At 37.4% G+C, this 23,250-nt stretch overlaps 1 protein-coding gene and 1 long non-coding RNA gene across 2 annotated transcripts in view; both read left to right on the top strand.

The window, feature by feature from the left end:
- Positions 1-478: 478 nt before the first annotated feature.
- On the top strand, positions 479-3,435 carry irf8 (interferon regulatory factor 8). The gene is made up of 9 exons (XM_020941433.2): positions 479-687; positions 820-1,008; positions 1,112-1,295; positions 1,370-1,467; positions 1,580-1,637; positions 1,911-1,958; positions 2,039-2,425; positions 2,558-2,673; positions 2,761-3,435. Exons 2-9 carry the CDS (start codon positions 838-840, stop codon positions 2,956-2,958), a joined length of 1,260 nt encoding a protein of 419 aa, XP_020797092.1. The 5' UTR covers positions 479-687; positions 820-837; the 3' UTR covers positions 2,959-3,435.
- A 6,654-nt stretch (positions 3,436-10,089) lies between these two features.
- LOC129409253 (uncharacterized) overlaps positions 10,090-23,250 on the top strand; it is a 32,903-nt gene continuing 19,742 nt past the window's right edge. The window contains exons 1-2 of the long non-coding RNA XR_008632319.1: positions 10,090-10,519; positions 10,605-10,672. This is a non-coding gene — a long non-coding RNA (uncharacterized LOC129409253). The remainder of the gene's footprint in view (positions 10,520-10,604; positions 10,673-23,250) is intronic.

Raw genomic sequence — 23,250 nt, 5'->3', positions numbered from 1 at the left:
ACTGGATGACTTAAGTTACCTCTTTAAGGCAATGTAAATATACCGGCTATACGTGAATTGTAATTAAAATTGTGATCTGGCTCCAGGAAAAAATTGATATTCCTTTTTTTTTTTTTTTTTTGACATATTTGTAAAATATATTTTCGGGGTTTATAAAGAGTGTTCAATTACTCCTTTTTCTAAACTAATCTCAAATTGAGTATGTTTGCACAGGATGCTGTACTTTTTTCTTCCTTAGAATGGGTGTGGGTGGGGGTCGTAAAAAAATCCCCAAAACAAGAGCGTGTGACTCTTCTAAGATATTTGGTATTTATCTGCGTAGTTTAAGCGTGGGTAGCAAGTTTACAACCTAAACCCGTGTCAGGCCATTTCTTGTAAATGCCCACGATTAGAAGAACTCTTCCGTGATGGGTTGGCGTTGGGAAGCGTCTGTTTGTTGATTGGTCAAAGTAAAGCTCGTTGACAAATCACCTCCATGGCATTTCATTCATAACAGAGATGAGAAACTTCTAGCGTGTAGTGTCTGCGGCGCGATAATTAGGAATAAATCTTTCATCGACTCATTGGACAACAATTGCTATTTATCCGACAAAATAGTAAGTTTGTTAAGAAACTTGCCGCGCGCCACTCAGGAATACATCTTTCAGTGACTCACTGGCCAACAATTGCTATTTGTCCGACAAAATAGTAAGTTTGTGATAAATTTTGGCCTATAATGTATTATTATTATTATTATTATTATTATTATTATATATGTTTTTAAATATGATCAGGCTTAAAATATGTTGTATGTATGTTTGTTTTTGTTTTGTTTTTTAGATTCGCACATCAAGTGAAATGTCGCACTGTGGAGGTCGCAGACTGAAGCAGTGGCTGATGGAGCAGATCCAGAGTGGACAGTACTCTGGGCTGCAGTGGGAGGATGAGAACCGCACCATGTTCCGAATCCCATGGAAACACGCTGGAAAACAGGATTACAACCAAGAAGTAGACGCCTCCATTTTTAAGGTCTAATAACAGCGTAATTGTGTTGATGCCGAGCATGACATGAGCACAGACAAATAGTCTAATAAATGTAATAAATAACAAGTATTTTTGTGTGTGTTCATAGGCCTGGGCTGTTTTTAAAGGAAAGTTTAAGGAAGGGGATAAAGCTGAACCAGCAACATGGAAGACCAGACTTCGCTGTGCGCTCAACAAAAGCCCAGACTTTGAGGAGGTGACTGAGAGATCTCAGTTGGACATCTCTGAGCCTTATAAAGTTTATCGTATTGTTCCAGATGAGGAACAAAAAAGTATGCAGAAGATGTAATTTATGCAATATTTTTATTATCACAAATCTACTTATAACATGAATGTATTTTTACAGCTGGTAAAAGCCCACTGATTCCCATTCCTACCACCACCTCTGGTGATATGACAGACATAGACTGCAGTCCTGGCGCAATGGATGATTTCATCAAAGAAGTGAGACAGTAATTCTGTGTTTTATGCTTGTAGTATTATCTTGATTTTCACAGATTTAAAGATGTAAACAAAATGTGTATTTGTTTTGTTTGTTTGTTTGTTTTTTCTGAAGGAAGATGCTTGTAACATCCAGTCCAGTCCAGAGTATTGGTCTCAGAGCACCATTAACTGTGAGTTATATGTTATTTGTTTTGTGTATTTCACAGTTGCGCAGCTGCTAAAATGTCATTACACATATTTTACCCCTGATGCCATATTATTGTGGGATGACATTTGGTTTCTTTGGGGAGTCTTTGGCTGGAAGAATTGACAAACATCCTGTTTAACATTGCTGACATCAGATTATTTTTATGTAATCGTGCTGAAGCTATGGACTTTTGATGATGCAGCAAAATAATGGCATGACATGTGGTCAGTGATGGTTTTTCTGTATCTTGCTGTAGCTTATCCTCTCCATCAAGATCCTCTGCCGTCAGGGACTGTGGTCTCAGGTGTGTGTTATTGGTCTATTTCCTCGGTTCACTTTTTATTGTCAGTATTTTCTCTAATGTGTTTTTTTTCCCCTTTACAGCTTTTGCTCAGATGATGATCTGTTTCTACTACAGTGGAAAGTTGACTCATAGCACTGTGGTCAGTCATCCTGAAGGCTGTCGGATCTCTCCTGGACAGCAGCATGTGAGCCGAGGCACCCTGTACAGTTCTGACTCAATGCAAAGTGTTCATTTCCCCCCTGCTGAGCTCATAGAGCATGAGCGCCAGCGCTATATTACACAGAAGCTGCTGAGCCACTTAGAGAGAGGGGTGTTGGTGAGGGCCAACCAGGAGGGCATCTTCATCAAGAGGCTGTGCCAGAGCCGAGTGTTCTGGAGTAGCCTGGGAGAGGCTTACACCGCTGTGCCCCGTAAACTCCAACGAGACGCAGTGGTCAAGATCTTTGACACAGGAAGATTCTTGCAGGGTAAGGCTCGTATAAATAAATAAATAAAACTTATTTTTATTATTTATGACCCAAATAATATGCAAATATGTGTAAGGGACACCTTCAGGTGAGTCTTCCTATTGACTTTCGTATTTTTGTCTGTCATTTCAGCTCTGCAGATGTATCAGGAGGGACAGTTTCCTGCCCCAGAACCCACAGTCACTTTGTGTTTTGGAGAAGAGCTCCAGGATCTTAATAATGCCAAGAACAAACTTATCATAGTGCAGGTAAGGCTATTTACTGCCTCCCCTTACTCAGTGGGAAGAACTATGTTTTTTATGGTTATATAGACCAACAATTTGTCTGGGTTGCAGATTACAATGGTAAATTGCCAGCAGTGGATTGAAGCAGTGAACATGCGTCGAATGCAGTGTTATGGCACTAGTACAAACATGGAAATGTCCGAGGACGTCACCTCTGAGCAGGTGGCTCACATCTACCAGGACCTGTGCAGCTATGGTGGCCCTCAGAGGACATCCTGCTATAGGGACAACATGACCATCACCGCCTAAACTGGTAGTGCTAGAGTTGGACACAACACTGACTGTTATTCGCCATCTTATAACCAACACTGGGAGTGATAGAACCTGTTAACACAGAATGGTGTACTGTCATCTAGACTCAGTCATTTTAATGAACCAACATCTTGAGATACATGTCCAAATGTATGAATAATTATGTTCTTACACCTTTGATAGTGTTACTGCATCTGAACTGTGAGGTGGAACAGGTATTTAGTTCTCATGGATCAATTCTGTTTGATAAGCATAATGTTGTAGCTGTTGTTTGTGCAGCATGGCCGCCCGCTTGAATCCAAAGCAGATTTAGGTTGTTATGTTAACTTTGTTTTTGTTAACGTTCACATACAAAATGATCAAATTCCTGAAATCAAATCTAATGTGGCATTAAATTAGGATAGGTTTTACTATCTGGTTGTTTTTATTGCTAATTTTTATACAGTACTTTTGTAATAAAAGTTTGAGAAAATACTTTTTTTCATTTTCTTTATATTAGAGAAAAACAAATGTATTCAAAAATGCAATTGTACATGCTATAAACATTTCCAACATCATTAGTTAAAAATCTGACAGAAAAATGGAACAAGAATTTAGTAACTCTCCAATAGTGAGTCACTAGAGAAGTGTATCTGTTGTCCTTGCAGATAAAAAAAAAAAATCTACTTCTAAAATCTTCTAGTTTGTTGAAGTGGGCATATATACTGCATATACCCTTTTAGCCAGCACAAACTGGACACATTTATTGTGATTTTTTTATATTGTTTAGTATAGCTATTTTGAATAGCATATGTACTGCCCTTTTATGTGTGGCTTCCAGGTACATTTAACTCCATTTTAAATGAAGACAATACAAAGAAAATTGAGCTGATCACTTTATGGTGTTATAGAAAGCAGCTCAAAAACTTTTTCATAAGCCCTGTTTCATTATTTTAAGCTATGTTTGTGGTTCTGTACTTCATTTTGATAAATAGTAAAGTTATTCAATTAGCACCTTTTTAGCATTTTAAGTTTCTTTCTTTGAAGAGATAAACAACATAATTACAATAATATCTTAAATATGCAGGGGACAATTCACTCTTCTATATGATGTGAAATTTCATTTTCAATTCACCATTTTATCTCAAATTCATGTAAAATTAGTTGGCATTTCATATTCATAATTATATAAACAAGACATGCAAGAAATACTGAGAGGAGAGCACAGAGAATTTCAGTTGTGTAATTTGTTGCAGGAAGTGTACAGTGATAACTTGCTGCCAATGTGTCTGAGATGCGGTGTCCTTAAATTGCAACATGTTGTTTGTGGCGTCTGAGGCCTCCCACAATAAAGCTCAGCAATGATTGACCAACAGCAGTGATGGTGCCGCCCCGCAAAGCCAGAGAAAACATGTAGTTCAAGTTCTTCAGGGAAACTGCACTGATTTCAAGAATCACCACAATGAATGTGAAATGAAGAAGTAAGCCCAACTAACTAATTAATTCAGCTAATAAACCTAATTAACTTAATTAATAATCGATAAAAAAGGTTTCTTCCTTCAAATGAATAGCCCAGCAGTAGTGAGTAATATGATAGTCTAGTCCTATTTATAAATTTAATTTTTTTCAAAGCTGTTGTTTTCAATCATTCTAAAAGTGAATGTGGTGGATGGTGCATGTTAGCTTTAACAACTACTGATCTGACTGCAATGATCCTCAAAAGGCCTGTGGCAGCGGTACGTGCACTACAGTTTGGGAAACACCATCTCAAAATATACTACTAGATCGGGCATTGAAGACAACATTGTACTTTTAGCATTTAGTATTTCACATTTTATTCTTTGTGAAGCTCAATATTGATCTAAAACAGTTTAATAATAGAGATGAATGGGTACATTGACTTCCTCTTCAAAGAACTGGCATGTCACCACAGCAAGCACAAGATTTTTTGTTTGTTTGTTTTTATTGTTGAAAAATGGCTATGTTTTGTGAATAACTGCAATTGAAAAAGTGGGATGAGGGAACACTGTTATAACATGGTCCAATGACAGGTCATCTTTAAGTAGCGTATTTTATTCCTAGATTCAATAATTTATTGTCATTGTCAAAAGTAACAAGAGACATTAGAGCATCAAGCGATGACACTACACAGATGTAGTGTCTGTTTAGTAGCAGAGCCCAAAAGCTGTGAAACAATTGTGTTTTAATGAAGATTAGAATAGGCATTTTAGAGGAACTGTGAATGGACAAACATGTGGACAGGGATTCCACTATAGAAAGGTAAACCACAGCGCAAGACCTAGATCCTCTCCAATGGTATCACTTCATACCAATTTTGGTTGAGATGTTCACTTAAATATAAGATAACAAGAAAATAGTTTGCAATAATGTATGCTCACCAATGCATCCACTGATTGTGTGAAAAATAATATTGTAAAGGCCAAACAAATATGCATAATAGCAAATAATTAACAATTTATTTGCGTCTGTTATCTGACTTATTCATAATGCAACACATAACTAGTTCAGTGAAGAACAGATGATTGTGTTGAAGATTGTTGTGGTTATGAGGTTACACAAAAATTAAGTTAAGTGGAAAATCTCATGTTATGTCTAGAAATCTTTTTACAGCCCAAGTTGTTCTTTCATATACAATGAAGATGTAACTTTTCCCTGATGTTTTAGTTTGCTCACCTTTGAGAATGTTGGCTGCATATCTAGTTGTAGCTGGGTAAGATTAACAGAAAAAGTGTGTTCTGTGATAGGAGTGATCCCTGAGCACCTGATACTTCTGGACAGGAAACCCGGGGGATGATCCGGCAAAAGTTCTTCTAAAAAAGAGGAAGATCACATGGGCCTGTTGTGAATAAGAATCATTTAACAGACACACACAAAAAAAAATGTAATAAGCTGTAAAATGAAAGTTTTTGTGGCCAGATGTATAAGTTGCAGCTATAAGTTGACCGAAATGTGCTTAAAAATAAGTAAGATCAGATCAGATTAAACTCTACAAATATATTTGGACAAATCAAACTTTATTTCCCTAAATGACACCGATCAAAATTAATCTAGTTAATATTAGTTTCATACCTTGGAATTGTATGTGACTATTGTAAATTTCTATACCTCTTCACATGACTAATTAGATAGTAGGGTAAAGGTGTATGCGGTCCCTTATGCAATTACTGATTTTGTTTGTCAAATACATCACAGAACATAACACACTGGGTAAACCTTTTTTCTATGTGCATTTTCATCTGAAAGAATTATATTATTCATGGCTAATGGCTCTTTTGAACACTCTTAAATGTTTCATATTCAGAAAAACAAAACTTAAGAGTAGAGAGATGAGAGTGAAGGTAGGGGAAGGCCGAGCAGGTCGCTGTCCCTGGGGAAACTCAATAGATCTCACAGCTCACTGCTCATGAATCTATGTGCGTGAAAACACCCAAACACACATGATTGTGGCAGAGAGGATGTACAGAACATTCATTTGAAAAACCATAACAAGCAAGACAACAGAGCAAAACTGCCTAAATTTGCAACATAATAACTCTGCTTCCATGTAAGTTTGTCACAGTGTATTTGAGTAAAACATTTGGTTCTCCGTTAGTGTTTGGGGAACAAGATCTTTGTGGTTTCACACCTTGTTTCTAACTATACCATAATGCTGACTATAGAAGCTTTGATTACACAACCTTTAGCATGAGACCACACGTAGCGGTGAGGCACAGGTGCCGCAGGGATGAAGGATATTTTTAAAGCTTGTCTAAAATGGCCCCAGTGCAGCTGAGGGAGTCTGTGGGGCAGGCTCTACAGACCGCATGCTTCAGTAGAAAGTCCACTGAGAATACATAGTTCCTACTTTAAAAACCCACAACAGGAGCATCACATGTCTTAGGTGGAATTACCTGGTAAAATAGCTATGCTTCTGTAACTGTTGGAAAAAACATTTGTCATCTTTATTTACTTGTTTGTTTCTTTCTAAGGCAAAATATATATTTTAAAGATGAAATGTATTGTTAAAGGTACATTGAAGTGTTAGGGGGTTCACCTGCCTGTTTTCATTAAAATGATTTGCCTGAAATGTTCCACAGTATCTTGCATTTATGTATATACAGTTGTTTTCCTTTGCTTAAAATACTTGTAAAACATGCATTCTCTCAGTGAGCTAGGTTTCCTCACCACAGATCTGGGGTCTCATTTATGAAATCTATGTACGTACAAAAATGTTATGTATGTGATAGCTTGACATGAAAAGGAGAGGTCCAGTTCAAAACCTTTGGCAGTCAGGACTCTTAAGAGATGAGACAGAAAGGCGTGCTAGAAAGAAGAGTAGTGAGAAAGTTTGAGGAAGTTTTTGGAAGTCTGTGATTTGCCTGTGTATATCTTAGTAAGAATTCCATAAATTTTCATAAATGAGACCCCTAGCCTGTAACTTGTCACCTGCTCAGTGACCATTTATGCAGCCATACTGTGGAACATTTCAGACAAAGACTCACACCTTCACAATGCGTATTCTCTACCAGAACAACTACATAGTGTATTTTTATGTCACTTTGAAAAGACTACTATGATATTAAAACAGATACATTATTTATATATTCACATGTGTGTTAGACAAAATAAGAAAATTACACTGTAAAAATAATACAAAATTAGAAAAGAAGTAGCCAACTGTAAAATCAAAAGTTTAACAATAGAAAGTGCAAGAGGGAAAATCCCACTTATGTAACACAGGGTAAAGAATGCACTGATGTAATATAGTGTTAGTGTTGAAAACAAGTAAAGTAAAATATACATTAATACATTTAAAAAAATAATAATAAAATAAATAAATAAAACATAAAACTTAAACACGTGTTACCCGAGTGATCAGTGCCTGCATAGCTCACGAATTTAATGAAGAATCTGATTTAGCGTTATAGTGCCATCTGGTGGCTATACAAGGGTACATCATATATCACTTTCAACTAATTTCTATTTTAACAGCAACAGACAAAACAACTTCTCAATGCAGATAGTACTCATATGCTAACCTCTCAACCAGTCACATGTAGTCTAAAAGGGCATTTAGGATTCTGAGTATAATATAATAGCCTCTATTATAATAGCCTATATAATAATATAATGATAAACTTCTTTATAGGTTTATTGTCCCTAACACATCCTTGTCTTAGTATAATCAAATAAGTCAGACTAGACACATAAAGACATATTGCAGTGGAAAATTAAGTAAATTACAGTTGAGCACAAAGCTAAAATCTAACAGGAAAGCAGTCAGATAAGATCAAGAAATTTCACTGGAGTTCATTTGAGAATACACAGAAGGAAGCCACACTCATTATGGTTTGTGGACCTTAACATGGGCTATCTCCTCCATCCCCTGATCTACTGAACTACTCACAAATGAATCTGCCATCAAAATATGTTTGCAAATAAGGAGAACTACAGAAGTCATCATTATAAAAAGTAGGCTATGTGTCATCATACATTTCAGAAGTAGGCCTATGATCAGTGTGGGTGTTGTGTTGGTCATCGCTTCATTGTGTAATCGCTATTGTGTTGTTCAGGTAATTAATCTGATTAATAAGTGCAGACATGTATAACAGTGAGTATATTAAAACTGAATATATGAACATGAATTGTACAAGTACTGTGAGAAAATGCTTTAAGAGTTATTTTTAAATTATCTTGAAAGTGAAACTGACAATGTTCCTGGTTTAGGGATGTGAGAGTACTATGGTAAACTTGAATGTTTCACTTATATGGGGCTTTTTGTAAGAAGATTCAAGAAGGAATAAGTATTAATACTTATTCTTTTTGTTACATCTTATTATAATCCAGCAGCAGGGTCAGAATGTCTCTGACCCGCCCTGAAAAAATTAAGAGCCTTGTGTTAGGAAGTGCTTTCAATACATCTATGGCAGAGTGTATATTTAGTCAGCCATTAATTAATTTCCAAATTAAAAACAGAAACTTTATAGGGCCATAGATTTTAAGTCATTTAGTCGATTAGTGGCACTGTGGTGTTTTAGTTTCCCCCCAAAAAACCCCAAAAATAAGGATTTGGGAGTGATGTTTATTGCACATTTTTGCATGAAATCCTGTGAGCTTGTGATCTTGCGAGAGCAGGTTGGGTCAGATATTTAGGCAGATCATACAGATAAATTCACATCACACCTCCTTTTAGACCAAGAATTGATGCACAGAGTATAGTCGACAAAGTATGTCTTTAGTCGACAAAGAATGTCTTTAGTTTCCCTAAAAGTTTAAAATATGCTTAATAAAATGGATCAATTTATATAAGCAATACTTAATTCCTTTTAAGTGAATACACTTGGTGAATATTACCCGTGTAGTCACACTGTAGTGGAGCATGGAGACCCTAACTTACTTTATTTTTGGCTGCACTATAAACGGCTTGACTCTTGGACAGAAGACAGCTGCGAGTGCAAGATTTACTCGTCTGAGCTCTTGAGGCTCTTCATCGCATCCTGGATCCCAAAGAGAGAGAGAGGGAGCAGATATGCCCTCAGCTTCTCCCTCGGGGTGAATTACGATTTCCCGAGTCGAGCCAAACCCGGGGAAACATTGTGAGTGGTCATCCATCAGCCTGGGTGTCTGCATCCTCCTGAACAATGTGTGACCCCTGGGCGCAAAGAGGGTCACATGAGGGGCGACTTCCACCTCCACAAGCACAGGCGGGTACTTAGAGTGCACACACTGCCACACCCACAGATACTAGTTTACTTCTGAACATTATATAGGCCTAATCATGCAGAGGTATTCTTATGTAGGTCTCTGTGCTTTGAGATTGTAACAGTGTTTTGTTTGTGTTTTCTGGGGTGCATAGCTGCATTCTTTGTTACACTGCTGACTTTTTCATTACAGTATATTTTTCTTGAAGCAGTAGGCCTACCCAAATTGTATGCCTTTAAAGTGGTCAAAACAGCTATAATTTCTCATTTTCAGTCTCATTTTGTGAGATTAGCAAACTCCAAATTTGGGGAAAGAATTTCAAAGAAGAAACATAATTTAGTTCTTGATTAAAGCACAGTCATTTTCACCATAATGTGCAGCTTACCTTTAAAAGCATGATGCAGTCTTTAATTTGACTTTTGACGTAAAGAGCTGTGACCACTAGTCGAGTCATCTGCACTGGCTATTGCTTGGTGATGCAGTAGTGTAAGTGGCAGCAGGAGATGGGATCTGTCTGAAACCTGACAGATCTGGCTTTAGTCTGTTCCTAGACCTCCTACACGATCTCCCAAGTGTTTACTGTCCTCGAGGCCTACTCCTCACGCTCCTCCCATCAAAAATCCTTCATCTCAAACAGACCACACGCACAACACTATTGTGAGTGTGCATCATCACAAAATTAATGCTAAAATCTTACAAATACTTTGGCGTACTGAGCAATAAGCAAATTAAATTAAATTAGTTTAAAGAAGTGGGCTTACTCTACTGAGGTTCTGTGATTGGCTGTCTGATCATTAATCTGGGCCTAAACAACATGGCGGCAATCCTGACCGTGGAGGCAGTGAACCCATGGGAGAAATGACTGTAGCGCACAAAAGTAAGAAAAACTTAAACTTTTCAAGGTGCAGACAACATAATGCCAATTGAAAATGTAACAGTGTGTGTTTTAACGCGTTACCCAGGTGGAGATATCGTATTCTTGTCATGTGACGTGAACGGGACACCACATTACAACCAATGGCAGTATGAGGTAAGATCGATCACCCTTTTAATTTGTGATTTAACTTGAACAAGTTGAATTGAATGAAGTAGCTATAGCGATTGTGTAGTGGGCTACCTGTAGTATCCAACTTTTTTTTTTCAGAGTAGGCTACCCTCTTGTTTCACACTCAAATCTGTAGTCTATTAGGGTTATATTCTTAATTACTGTGATATTTTATTGTATTCTTGTAATATTATTCAATTATATTATCATATATTATATGTGCTAAAATTATCCAACATAAACATTGTCAAGAATGTAATACACTACAAATAACTACTAACCATGGTTATCATATCACCTACCTAAGGTAATAATTATCTTTACAATTACCATCAGATCTAAACCCAAAACATGGTCTTAAATTAAACTAAATCATGGATTTGGTACTTCTAAATATATAATAATTATCCCAAAAGATGAAAAAACATTAATAGATTTGTCTCTAAATAAAACAAATCCTCAAACTGCAGAGGGTCCAATGTACCACCAGAGACAGCCCATGTACCACAGTTTGAGAAACAGTAAAGGGCCACACTAAACCCTTTTCTGACCTCACCTGCGTCATGCTCATCTTTAAGTGGTGTCTTTAGCAAAGGAATGGCCTCTCATTACACATGCAATTTCCTGTAATAAAAGAACAGAGATGATGAGGCTGGAACAGGCTGATGCCACACTGTGATAGCTCGTCATGAGGGAATAGTCCATGCCCACTAATCTTGATAAACTCACAACTCAACACACATATGTGCATTTATGGAACAGTATTTACATAAACGTTGTGTGAGAAAATGCCCATTTGAAGCCTGCAACATGGAGATAAATTGAGCTTTTAACTTGAAAAACAGGAAGTAGCCCACAGCTATTGGGCTGTTTATCTGCCATTACTCACACACTGCAGCACTAGGTGCAAACTGACTCTAATCATAAGTCTACTCTGACCCTAGAGTTGAACTTGTCTCTGCTGACCTTTCCCACATTAACACATTACAGGAGCAATCTGTGGAGCTCCAGACTTAGACTTAGACTTAGACTTAGACTTAGACGAACTTTATTGATCCAAAAGGGAAATTATTTGGACACAGTAGCTCACACATCACGATATATTATAATAACAAAGAGCAAAAATGGTAATAGTAAAAATTGTAATAATAAATTCAAAATAAGTAGCAAAAATAACAGAAGACTGGTGTCAAATAAGGCACAACTATATAAATGTATATGTACAAGCTAAAATATAAAAAAAAATAGAGAGAGAGAAATATAGTAATACAAATATATTTCTCAGCAGGTTAATAATTTACACCTTGAATTTAAAATTCTCTTTTCATTATTATTCAGTCAGTTTTAGATCTGAGTAGAGGTTGAATTATTTATAGCATCATGAATGCTGTACTCAAGATAACAAATTTGAGAATCAGGCCTAAAATGTCTCATAATGCTACAAATATAACTGATTAAAAATGCTGTAAACCTCCAAATAAGGCTTTCTTTTGTGGATCATTTTACAGTCATTTCTTATCTGTCTGATACAGTTAAAGACAAGTTCTGTTCTGTTTGGTTGCCAATATATCTTATGATTTGTTATCAAGATACTCAAGTAATTTAAAGATATTCATTTTTGTCAATGTCGCCATTCCTTTCTTTGTTGTTAGATTTAAACTGTGGTCACCTTGCTCAATGATAGAAAGCCCCACTTGAGCAAATCTTTAAATCATATTAATTCAAGTTGCAGCAATACAGTAGAGCACCTAAGCTGAGGTATCAAGTGACTAAAATGTCACTTAGTTGTCATTTAAATGTTATTGTATGATATCACTATATTTTAAGTATGTCTATTGCTGAGTCTAGAAGTGGGCAATATTCTCAGTAGCATTTACTCAAGTAGTATTTCTTTGAATAACCTTTTCAGGAGATTATCAAGAAGTTTTATGTTGATGATGACAATATAAATTTTTTGTTTTTTGTTTTTATTACTCCACTTCTAGGGATACAATGTATCAAATTGGGGGTATCCTTTGAAAATACCATATTTTGTATATTAATTGGCTTCCAGTTACAGTAAGTTCAAATTGTAAACCAGATGTTATGTCAAGCCCGTTACATACAACATATTTACAATTACTCTCAAGCAAGTTAGTTAGTATCAGTGAGTCATACTTGAACAATCTTAAGCTCAAATCTCATCATAGAACAGAAAATACCCAAAACGCTCAAACTAGTACAAAGGAAAAGTATGTACAATAAATATTAACCCCCCAAAATAATTGTTGCATCCATCATGTATTGGACGATAAATACATTTTTGGCAATTCGGTCAGTAACTACTACTCCATGTGTACACACTATTCCATGTGCTATTTTAGTGGCACTTGTTCAGTGCAGATCCAACTATCTCGGCTGTCGTCTCTGTACAAATGGTAACTGTTCATCAGAATATGTGTGTTCCCCTATGTTTCTTCGTCTGCTCTCTTGTCGGCCAAGTGTTGTTCAGACAGTGCGCCCAGTGTAGAAAGTGCTGGCCTTTCTTGGACATGGGCTCCTCCATAAGATCTTCCAGACCTGATTCAAATACTGTCACTGAAGACAGATGAAGGCTCCATTTAGCTCTGTGCAAGTCGTCTCTGTCTTGCTCTGTTCTTAGGGGGAAGTAGAGATAGAGCGGCGGGTGGAAAGTGAAAATAAACCTTTAGCATAGAAGGAGCGTCGCCTACACAGTGGTTTTGTTTTACCAGAAAGAGTCAGAGAAGTTGGAAGATGTGACATTTTGCTAATATATTTTTATTTGCAACGACTGTGTCAATAGTGACTCATGTCTACTTCGAGTGCTTTACTCCCTTTAGCTGACGTGGTTATGGTTGTCACGGAAGAAGACAAAGCTGTATTGAGCAGGGCCTCCCATGTCTGTCTGCCTCCTCCTCAGACCACTGTTGGTTTAACCCTGGTGGGCAGCAGGGAGACCCCACAGCACCCAGACACTATCATGTGATTTATGAAGAGCTCCCAAAGAGTGCAAGAGATGACCACTCAGATGTGACCTCTGCAGTCTTATCTGCCACTTTTCAAGAGACAGGACACACTCACATTTTAGTCACGCATTAAGCAAGAAGAAATAGTGGTATTTTCTGACGTATAAAAATGGCATGATGCAATCACAACAGGCTATAAAACATCTTTCAGTTTCTGCTATTTTGTATGATTCACCTTTTATTTTCAGTTTTTATTTGTCATAGCACTATCAGTAAACAATCATACAATAAACATATGGCTATCATTGTTAAAGCTTTAAAGCATAATCCAAATCTTTCAATATTTCAACATTGAACAACATTATATTTTATCTTTTATTTGGTAAATTCTGATGTCAGTGGAGACAGGGAAGTGGTTGATCAGTGACTTTTTGAAACTGCAATAAAGTGTTTGTCCCATAGAGGGAGTCCTACACAACACAATTAAATGTCTACTTGGACTGGCAGTGTATAGACATATTCAGAATTATCTTTCATTGCATGGCTAAAATAAAATATATAAAAATAGAAGATACAGTATATTAAACTATAAGGCTTTAATACTTAATTAGTATCATAATAGACCAAAATGCTTCTAATTTTGTTCAAAGCAATACTGTACCTGGTGGTTTCATATACAGGCCAAAGAAAAGAAAAAAATTTTCCACCGACTTGACCTCAGAACATCTTAAAAAAACAATCACTTTGGGTTTAAGGTGATGTGATCTATTTCTGCTGCTATGACACACTGCGGTTTCACTGGAAGGAGGAGAGCATCCCAACTTTACAATGAAAAGGGCCACACAGACAGCAGTGGGCAGAGCAACTGTTCAACACCAAAGACTCAAAACACAAGTGACACAAGGGAGATCAAAGAACACTATCACGTGTGGTACATACTTTTAAATATAGCTCTCAAACCGAAAACATTAAAAAAAAAAATCTCAGCAGATTGAATACCAAATTGTGTGGGAGCAGCTCTTCTGTAAAAGTGATCCTGACATGAAGACACTGAACAGATAAAACTCGTAAACCGTGAAGCACACACATCAGATTTGGCCAGAATCAGTACAAGTCTAAAATCTCTCTACTCACTGAGTGAACTTATGTATATGAGCCTGGCTTATCTTGTGGAGCATTACTTATATTGCTAAACAGAGATCAATTAGCCTAAGTCTGTGGAGGGCAGAGCTCACCCACACACTCCTATTTCCAGATCCATATCCTCCTGCATTAGCCCATTCGGCAGTGGATTAGCCTCTGAGGCCTCACGAGTCTCTAGTGCTACAACAGCCCTCAAGTACACACGCAAATACATGACAATGTAACACCCTCATAGAAGTTGATACATTAGACAAACTTTATTGATCTAAGGGAGACACTGTAGCTCACACATTACAACAATAATAAAGAACAAAAAAGTACATGGTAATAAAATTCTAAATAAGTCAAATATACAGATTGTATATGTACAAATCACATAAAATAAGAGTAAAGATGATAAAGATATGATATAAATCAATGAGGCATTATAAAACATATATTACACATTTTTTATGTAAAAAATAAGCACATTAGGTTGAACTTTATTGCATATTATTGTATGTACTTAAAAAATCAACAAAGTATTAAGCTTTACTTAGTAATTGGGATGTTCCAATATAGCTTTTTTCCCCATCTGATATCCAATATTTGACTTGCTGTTGTGGCCAATAACTAATGTTTGATATCTTTGGTATAAGGCCCACACACTGAAGTCAGTTGGTAGTGAGGATCACAAATTATTTTATCCCTTTTGTAACAATTATAACAACAAATCTTGGATTTAATATACTGTAATTTGTTGTTCTTGTTAGGATGATTGTGTACACATTCTTATCTCTCTAGTTCAATTGCTTCCCTATTTCCATTAGAAATAGAAAATAAAAACAAGGATATTGACTATTCCTACTTAGAAAGATTTATACTCATGCTTTAAATACCTTTTATATATATATATATATATATATATATATATATATATATATATATATATATATATAATTAAACTGTGTTCATTATTTTATTAGAGAATTACTGGTCAGCAAAAGTATTATAACAAGCGTAACAAGGTTTTATTGTTTAATGTTTTGTAGTTTATGTTGTTTTGTACTGTTTGTCGCCAGTGTCTTGGCTGCTGCTTGTGTGTGTGGCTCTCCTTTTGTTGAGACTCTGTAGACCTGCAGATAAGCTCCATCTCCATTTACCATCACTGCTCCTGAGATTGACTCTTTTTCCTTAATAAGTAAATGACCTCTAATACCTTGTGTGATGTACTTGGCTGCTCTCAGTCTACTCGCTCCTCATGTAAAACAGATGTGACTGTACCAGTCCGTGCATGCATTACATATGTATACTGCCTATACTGGGTCAACACGGCACCAGGAGGCATGTGTCTTCTCATAGACCCACATGTGGTCAATTATATGTGTCCAGGGTTAGTGGCCGATCTCTGGACATCTTTATTTTAACCAGGCTGAACTCTTACTGCCACCTTTCCAATTGTTCATGATCTAAACACAACTCTGCCTCTTTATTTTCTTCTCTGTCACCAGCACTCCTGTCCTTTTATCAGTGCGGCCGTCTCCATCCCCACCACACTCATTTCTCTCACACAATAACAAACAAAGGCCTGTGTGGAGTACTCTCGGCCAAATCCAATTGGCTAATGAGGGTATCAATTGATGCTGAGGTTTAACACAACAAGCTGTGTGCGGTAGAGCTTTCATTGATCAATAGCCACATTTGTCCACTTGGACTGTTTGACATTTTCAGGATCACTGTCATGTAAACACAGAAGACTTTAACTATTGAGATACCCAGGTCGCTCACTTTTGTATGATATTAGTGTGTTACATGACAAGGGATCAACAGAAAAAAAAACACTGTAATTGAAATATGTAAAAAAAAAACATATTTTAAACAAGTACAAAAATTCATATTTTGGTTTATTCTTTGGTTACCTGGACAACATTTTAACTGAGCAAATATTAAAAACAGCATTTAAAAAGGCTAAAACAGAGCTACATTTATTTGATTCCTAATAATGTAGATCCTGAATGGTTGTATGGTGATTTAGTGTCTTTGCTTACGTGACCACAGATGTTCATAATGCGTTTGTGTAGATGAGGATTTCACATTTACTAATATTTCCCCTTGAGCCCCAGTCCCCATACATGTGTTCATTTGTGGTGCTTCCATCCATGTGCTTTCTAAAAATACCCCTCTCCCGCCCCTCCCTCTACAAACAGAGCGTCCAGGCCTGAATACAGCGGGTGATGAAGGCCAGGCTGACCCTCCTGTCTGCTGCCGCCGCTGACCCGTACCTGTCTCTGTGAGTTTTACAGGCAGCTCCACACCGCGGAGTCACGCATCGCCACAAACAGGCCCAGAGACACTGAGCCTTTGTAAAGCACCAGTGTGTGGGAAGAGTCTTCTCCGGCTTGTGTCTAGGTGCATGGACATTTCTGTCTCAATTTCATGTATTTAATTGGAGAAAATATCTACTAAACAGTGTTATACATTGCTGTTATACAAGAGTTTTGCTACCATTATCAGAAAACAGGTTACAGGCTAGAGGTTAAACACATTGTAAGTGGTAACTAAGTGTTCATATTTAAGCAAGTGTTCCCTAGCGATGTCATGCTTTTATTGAAAAATGGAGAATCTCATGCATTTAAACTGACCACTCATTCTCCATGATTGTTAAATATCTTTATTATATGTGCGATTTTTGTCAGGGAGCTGATTAAGAAGACATGATGTAAAACCTTGAAACAATGGATTGCGATTTGGTCGTGAAAACGGCATGAAGGCGTGAAGCGTCTGGTGTGTATGGTGTGTGAAACAAATAGACTTTTTGTATTTAGAAATCAGTACTGTCTTTCTAAATAGACATTGTTTATTTATTTGTATTGTTACATCTGTCCCCCTATGTCAATGCGTTGATTTCTAGTGGCCCATATAGTGTGGCAACGCAGGGCAAATGAACTGCATCTGGAAGCCATTAGAATTGCCTGGAGCCCTGCAGCCATGAGAGCTTCTGCCCGCCATGTCCTCCCTCTTCAGTCTGTCTCCATCACTCTCCTGTTTCAAATACACATGATAATCTTTCAGACACACACATGTCCATGTTATGGGCAGAATCCTATCTGTTTGGACCCCAAGAGGAGGTTCTGGTGCAGCCTGCAGATCTCTATCATGTTGGCAATGTTTGTGTGTGACTGCTATGTGTATTTGACCAGCTTTGTCCCTAGAGACACAGGCAGATAGGAGCCTTGAGGCCACAGGAAATCCACAGAGACAGACAGACGGAAAGAGTGAAGGCTGTCAGAAAAAAGAAGAGGGGAAAAAGTGCACTAACTTGGATGAAAGATTAATTTTCACTGTTCTGCATTAGCAAATATGACCTTATAGTGTGCTCAAATGTAAAGTGTTTTGTAAGTTTCAAGTTTCCTGACAATAGGTCATAAAGACATTACATTCATTTCTATCTTGGCTGTCATGTCATGGATTTTCCAGAGAGCTCATTGAGTCATTTTAGCATTGCGTTTGTGGACCTGGACTGAAGAAGCTACTAGCGTCATTGTGTTATGACTCAGGCCTGCTGCTACTCTGGGTTGTACAGCTATTTAAATCTATTGAAATGTTTATTGGCCGTGACGCTCCAGACATGTACGTTTCCCCTTGTGAAAGTCCTCCTCGCGGACGTACAATTAAACCTGATTCGCAGCCCCTCTAGACATTGTTGGCTCTACGCATGTTCCACCCCAATAGTCTGCTCGCTGTAGTTTTTCATTTTGGGATATTGTGATTTCAGTCAGGCTGCTCTTGTGGCCTTTAACAGTTCACTTCCACTCACGGTGCAGGAGCTTGATGACGGAGCGCTGGTTTTAGAGGGACCACCCACACACATGTAGATTCATCTGCTGTCCGGTTCGCTCCGTTTATCCTCATCTTTTTATATGCACACATTCACATATGTCCAGACTGAACAATCACCCATTATGAAGACCATAGACGAAGGGAAAGGCTAGACTTCACATGACCCTCAGACCCTTATGTGGCATCTGAAGTTCCTACAAAAGTTATTGCCCTGCACCAGAAATAAGCAGGCTTTGTAAAAGAAAAAGAGAAAAATATATAAGGTTGATCAGTATTTCTTCTTTTTTTGTCTGATTTTGAATGAAATGAGGATGTAGAGTGAGGAGTAGGAATAGACAGCGTAAACTCTGAATATATGTGTAAATGTGCTGTAATCTTGACCACTTCACTATCATGCTACACCGTGTACATCTCCTCCTTAAAGAGGCAGTATTTTGCTGAATTGACTTTCTGGAGACATGTTATAACACTGTTCCCTCAACAAAAACATGCCTGAAGTAGTTTTATATGTCATCTATGTTTGAGTAATCTTTCAATCTCTCCCAAGCACTATTCAAACCTTCCTTACTGTTAGCAGTAAGAGTCTGTATAAAGCTCAGCCTACAAGCCTACATAACACATGACTGACACTGAAACCTATCAAACATTTTAATACTTTTGGCAAATATAACTTTTTCAAAACAATAAAAGGTAAAATGGTGATCTAAAAATGTTATGTGTTAACAATTAATAGTGTAATAGTGTAATATCCCTCTTTAACTTGTGTGTTTTTACCAGTAAGCAACCAGGTAACAGCACATCTCACTAAAATCTGAATAGATGAGTGCGCTGTGCCACCCACACAGACGTTTGGTGCATATCAGATAATGGCAGATCCTCTAAAGCTCTAAAACTGGCTTGCAAATTACCACCACCTCCTCCAGCTCTTGCATGCATACCAACATAGCCTGATCCCCCTAGCCCTGCTCCTCTGCCTGCTGCTGCCTCTCAGATTACTGTGTGGAGCTTTTTCCTGGTTTACAAGACAGTTAAATATGCACAGAGTCATCTAGGCCCAGGCAGGAAGAGAAGAGGTTTCCCTGAATTGACTTCCCAGTGACACCGTTTTACAGGTCATAGAGCTCCAGTACACTGCCTTGCCTGAAAAAAAAATAAATTTTAAGATAACAATTAAGCTCATGGGGAGAAATGGCAAAAATATCATCCCTGTTTTTATTTTATATCATTTTAGGAACATAGATTTTTTTGAAAATTAAAACAAAAATGTTGTGGTTGCTTGGTTGCTGGTGGCGTAATGCTTTAAGGCATTGCATATGGGGTTGTGACCATCTCTACATTTCGGGTTCACCTCCTAGCCATGACCATATTGCTTCAGCTGTTCTGTCCAGTAAAGCCTTCAGATTTAAGATTTTGTTATGCTGGCTTTTTTTTTAGAAGATGCTACATTTGGATGTGGGCCTGCATTTCCCAGTTTGGGCCTGCATTACACATAATCAGTTTGAGTCCCCCCCCCCCAGTGATGGTCCCCACTTCTGTAAAATGGTGTTTAGTTGTGGACTTCCTGTCTCAATCTGTGCTCTGCAGCCGCTGTTCTTCAGATGATATGTGGCCCAGTGCACAGGTATTCAGGCTCATGTTTTCTGTCTCTCTAAGTGGGTGTATATTAACGAGGCCATGTCCACTGTGTGCCTGTGTTATTAGTGTGAGCTGATCCCACAAATAGGGCAGAGTGGGGGACAGAAGGGGGGACAGGGGGGAGAGGGAGAGAGAGCACCTTGTTGGATAAACTGTTTGACATGCACATGGAGGACATGATAAACAGGAAGACCCCCCGCGGTCTCTCACAGCCACACGCCAGGGTCATCTCAAGCATCCCCAATCCAAACATGTCACAGAGATGCAATATTATACTTATCAAACCTGACAATGTTTCAAAACACTTGACTGCTAGGATATGGCATTGTCTATAAAGCTTCAAAGTTTTACTATTAGTATGTAACTATGCTATTTGAGCGTATTTAATTTATATTTGTTAATAATGAATAACAGTTTTAAGCTCTTGCTGTTGTGCTCACGGTTGCATATTAAAGATAACACACAGCTCACAATCTCTTCTTTCTTAATTCCTGTCTCCACTCTCAAGTACAAGTACAAGTACAAAATGAATATAAGATTTTGTGTGGTCTTAATAGCAATTGTCTTCCTCCCTAAATGTTTGTCTTATGTTAACCTTGTGACCCACTGACTACAGCCTGAACTCGCCCCAGCATGAGCATGTCATTTTTGACATAAACCTGTGTCACCACAATAAGCAATGTCACTGGAGACATTATTTCGTAAGTGGCATCTTAATTTAAGTCCATTGTTTTGTATTGTCATTGACTTTCTTTATGTAAATAAGGTTAAAAGGTTTAGGTACACTTTATTGTTCCCACAGGGAAATTTGTCCTCTGCATTTGTTGAAAAAATATGATGATGATATTCACCTTCTCTGCAGTGTGCAATAGAAAATATTATCTTTGTACTACTATTTATTATTTATTTCATTCCTTTATTATTTTAATGTTTTCTTGGATATGTTTTCCCACACACTCACCCACATAATGAAGTCTTGACTTTGTTCTGACTGTCTTTCATTTGCAGTGATTTGTATTTTCCATGTCATGTTCTGGAGGAAATGCATTTCTGTAACTAGATGCCATGATTACACATAAACATCTGCATACAGGCAGTTAGCCAGAGCAGTGCTCAGAGCTGACAATGTGGATGGCTAATGTGCTGAGTGGATGCAGATTAAAATGCCAAAATAAGTAAACTCGCCTATAGCCAGGCTTCTGTGTTTATGGTATGGTATACTTACTTAATACTATTCTAAAATGTGTGTCTCTTGGATATTTCATATGCAAATTTGACCTTACTTCTTGTCTTAAATTTTATTAAACAATACAATAACAAGATTACAGATTGAGTCTCTGGCACATGAGTAGCATATACACACAAAACAGAAACAGCTGTAATCTAATGGTTTATTAATTTAAAACATAAATCCACGTATGAACAGTAATGTGCATCATGTAGAGAGTAGACTGAACAGTGACAGTAATTGTCTCTGTGTGTACACACAACATTGCCAACTGCCACAGGCTATTGACATCTGTATTTGTATCATTTGAAAATACAGACATTTTATCTGTATTGATATGATACCATTACATCATTGTTATTGTCTTGTAATGTCTTAATTTTAATTAATTCACCTTAATTAAAGAAGAATTAAAGAGAATAACCTATATTTTTTGTTAGTTGTTTGTTGTTTTATAATTTCACTTCACTTCCTCTTATTTTTTTCTGTTCTTGTCACTTTTTTTATTTATTATTATTTACTACCACTTTTTTTTTTTTTTTTTGACTCCTGTAATGTCAGGATGTTTGACTGGCGGTCCCCCTAAGTGTTTCTTTTGGGTTCTTGACTCATTGTCTTGGATTTGTGTTGGACTGGTCTTTGTTAATTATTCCTCCTTTGCAAATAAGTTTGCCCAGTCATGTCATATTTTCTAGTAGTCTATTATTTGCTATAAATGTACATTTTTATTTTTCTCAAGTACAAATAACAGTTAAAAAAAAAAGAAAAAAGCAGATCCTCTACACATCACTGATGTACAATTTTGAATTCCATATGACCTGGAGGAGTGTGTGCTTGTAACTGTACTGTACACTAACTTAATTGTGGCAAACATGACGGCAACACTAAGACCAATAAAACGTGTTTAGAGAAAGCCCGAAGAAGCCTGATGCTGCTCTGCTCCAAGAATAGGCCAGTGAGGCAGAAGAAGTTACCGACACAAACATAAGAAGGCAATGGAAAGAGAGCGAGAGCTACAGCACCTCTCCAGTATCTCCTGGGTGGTCCTGCAGAGAGCCATAGAAGACAGGGAAACAGTCACATGTAAACTGTAAACTGCCCAAATCGACAATGGGCCAAAATGCCCCTGGCACTGCATGTACACAACAACATGCTTCTATCCATTGGAGTTACATATGGCATATACAAGAGGGGAAAACGTCCCAGCAAACATTTCCTATAGGCCTATGAAAAAAAAGAAAAAAACTTTTTATGCTCAACAATGCAGATTTGCAACTATAATTTCAATCAGTTACTTCAACTGTTTAATGTATACATTTAATTTTCAATTTAACACACCTATGCAATAAGCCAAAGATACTCAGTATTAGACTAAATATAGGTAGGTATAAGACTATCCCTTTGTTGGCTTAAATGTCACTCCGCACACTACATTTGAGTACATGCCAGTTAAAATGCATCTGACATACACACAAGTACACACAAGAACACACAAATACAACAAGTAGGAAATGACACAATTTGCTTGTGATTCCAACTGTCAAACATGCAGACGCTGACCCCGCTGAAAGGGAGCAGCATAATCTCGGGGCAATCAACTGTATGTTTAAATAGAGGGCAGCAGTTAGCCTTGTCCACACGGAGTTCAGAGGAACTCTGGGAACAGTGGTTCTGCTGTAGTGATACGTCACTGTACATGTTCGCGACAAATCCTCTCCCACTGGGAACACACACAAATATATACAGGACTTTTCCTTGGTTCTGTGCAAAGG

This window comes from Boleophthalmus pectinirostris, unplaced genomic scaffold (genome assembly GCF_026225935.1).
Source record: "Boleophthalmus pectinirostris isolate CB_2022bp ecotype Guang Dong unplaced genomic scaffold, ASM2622593v1 HiC_scaffold_19, whole genome shotgun sequence".
In the NCBI taxonomy this organism is placed as follows: Eukaryota; Metazoa; Chordata; class Actinopteri; order Gobiiformes; family Gobiidae; genus Boleophthalmus; species Boleophthalmus pectinirostris.
Note: the sequence above shows the minus strand (reverse complement) of the source record. Positions and strands in the feature narration are given on the sequence as shown.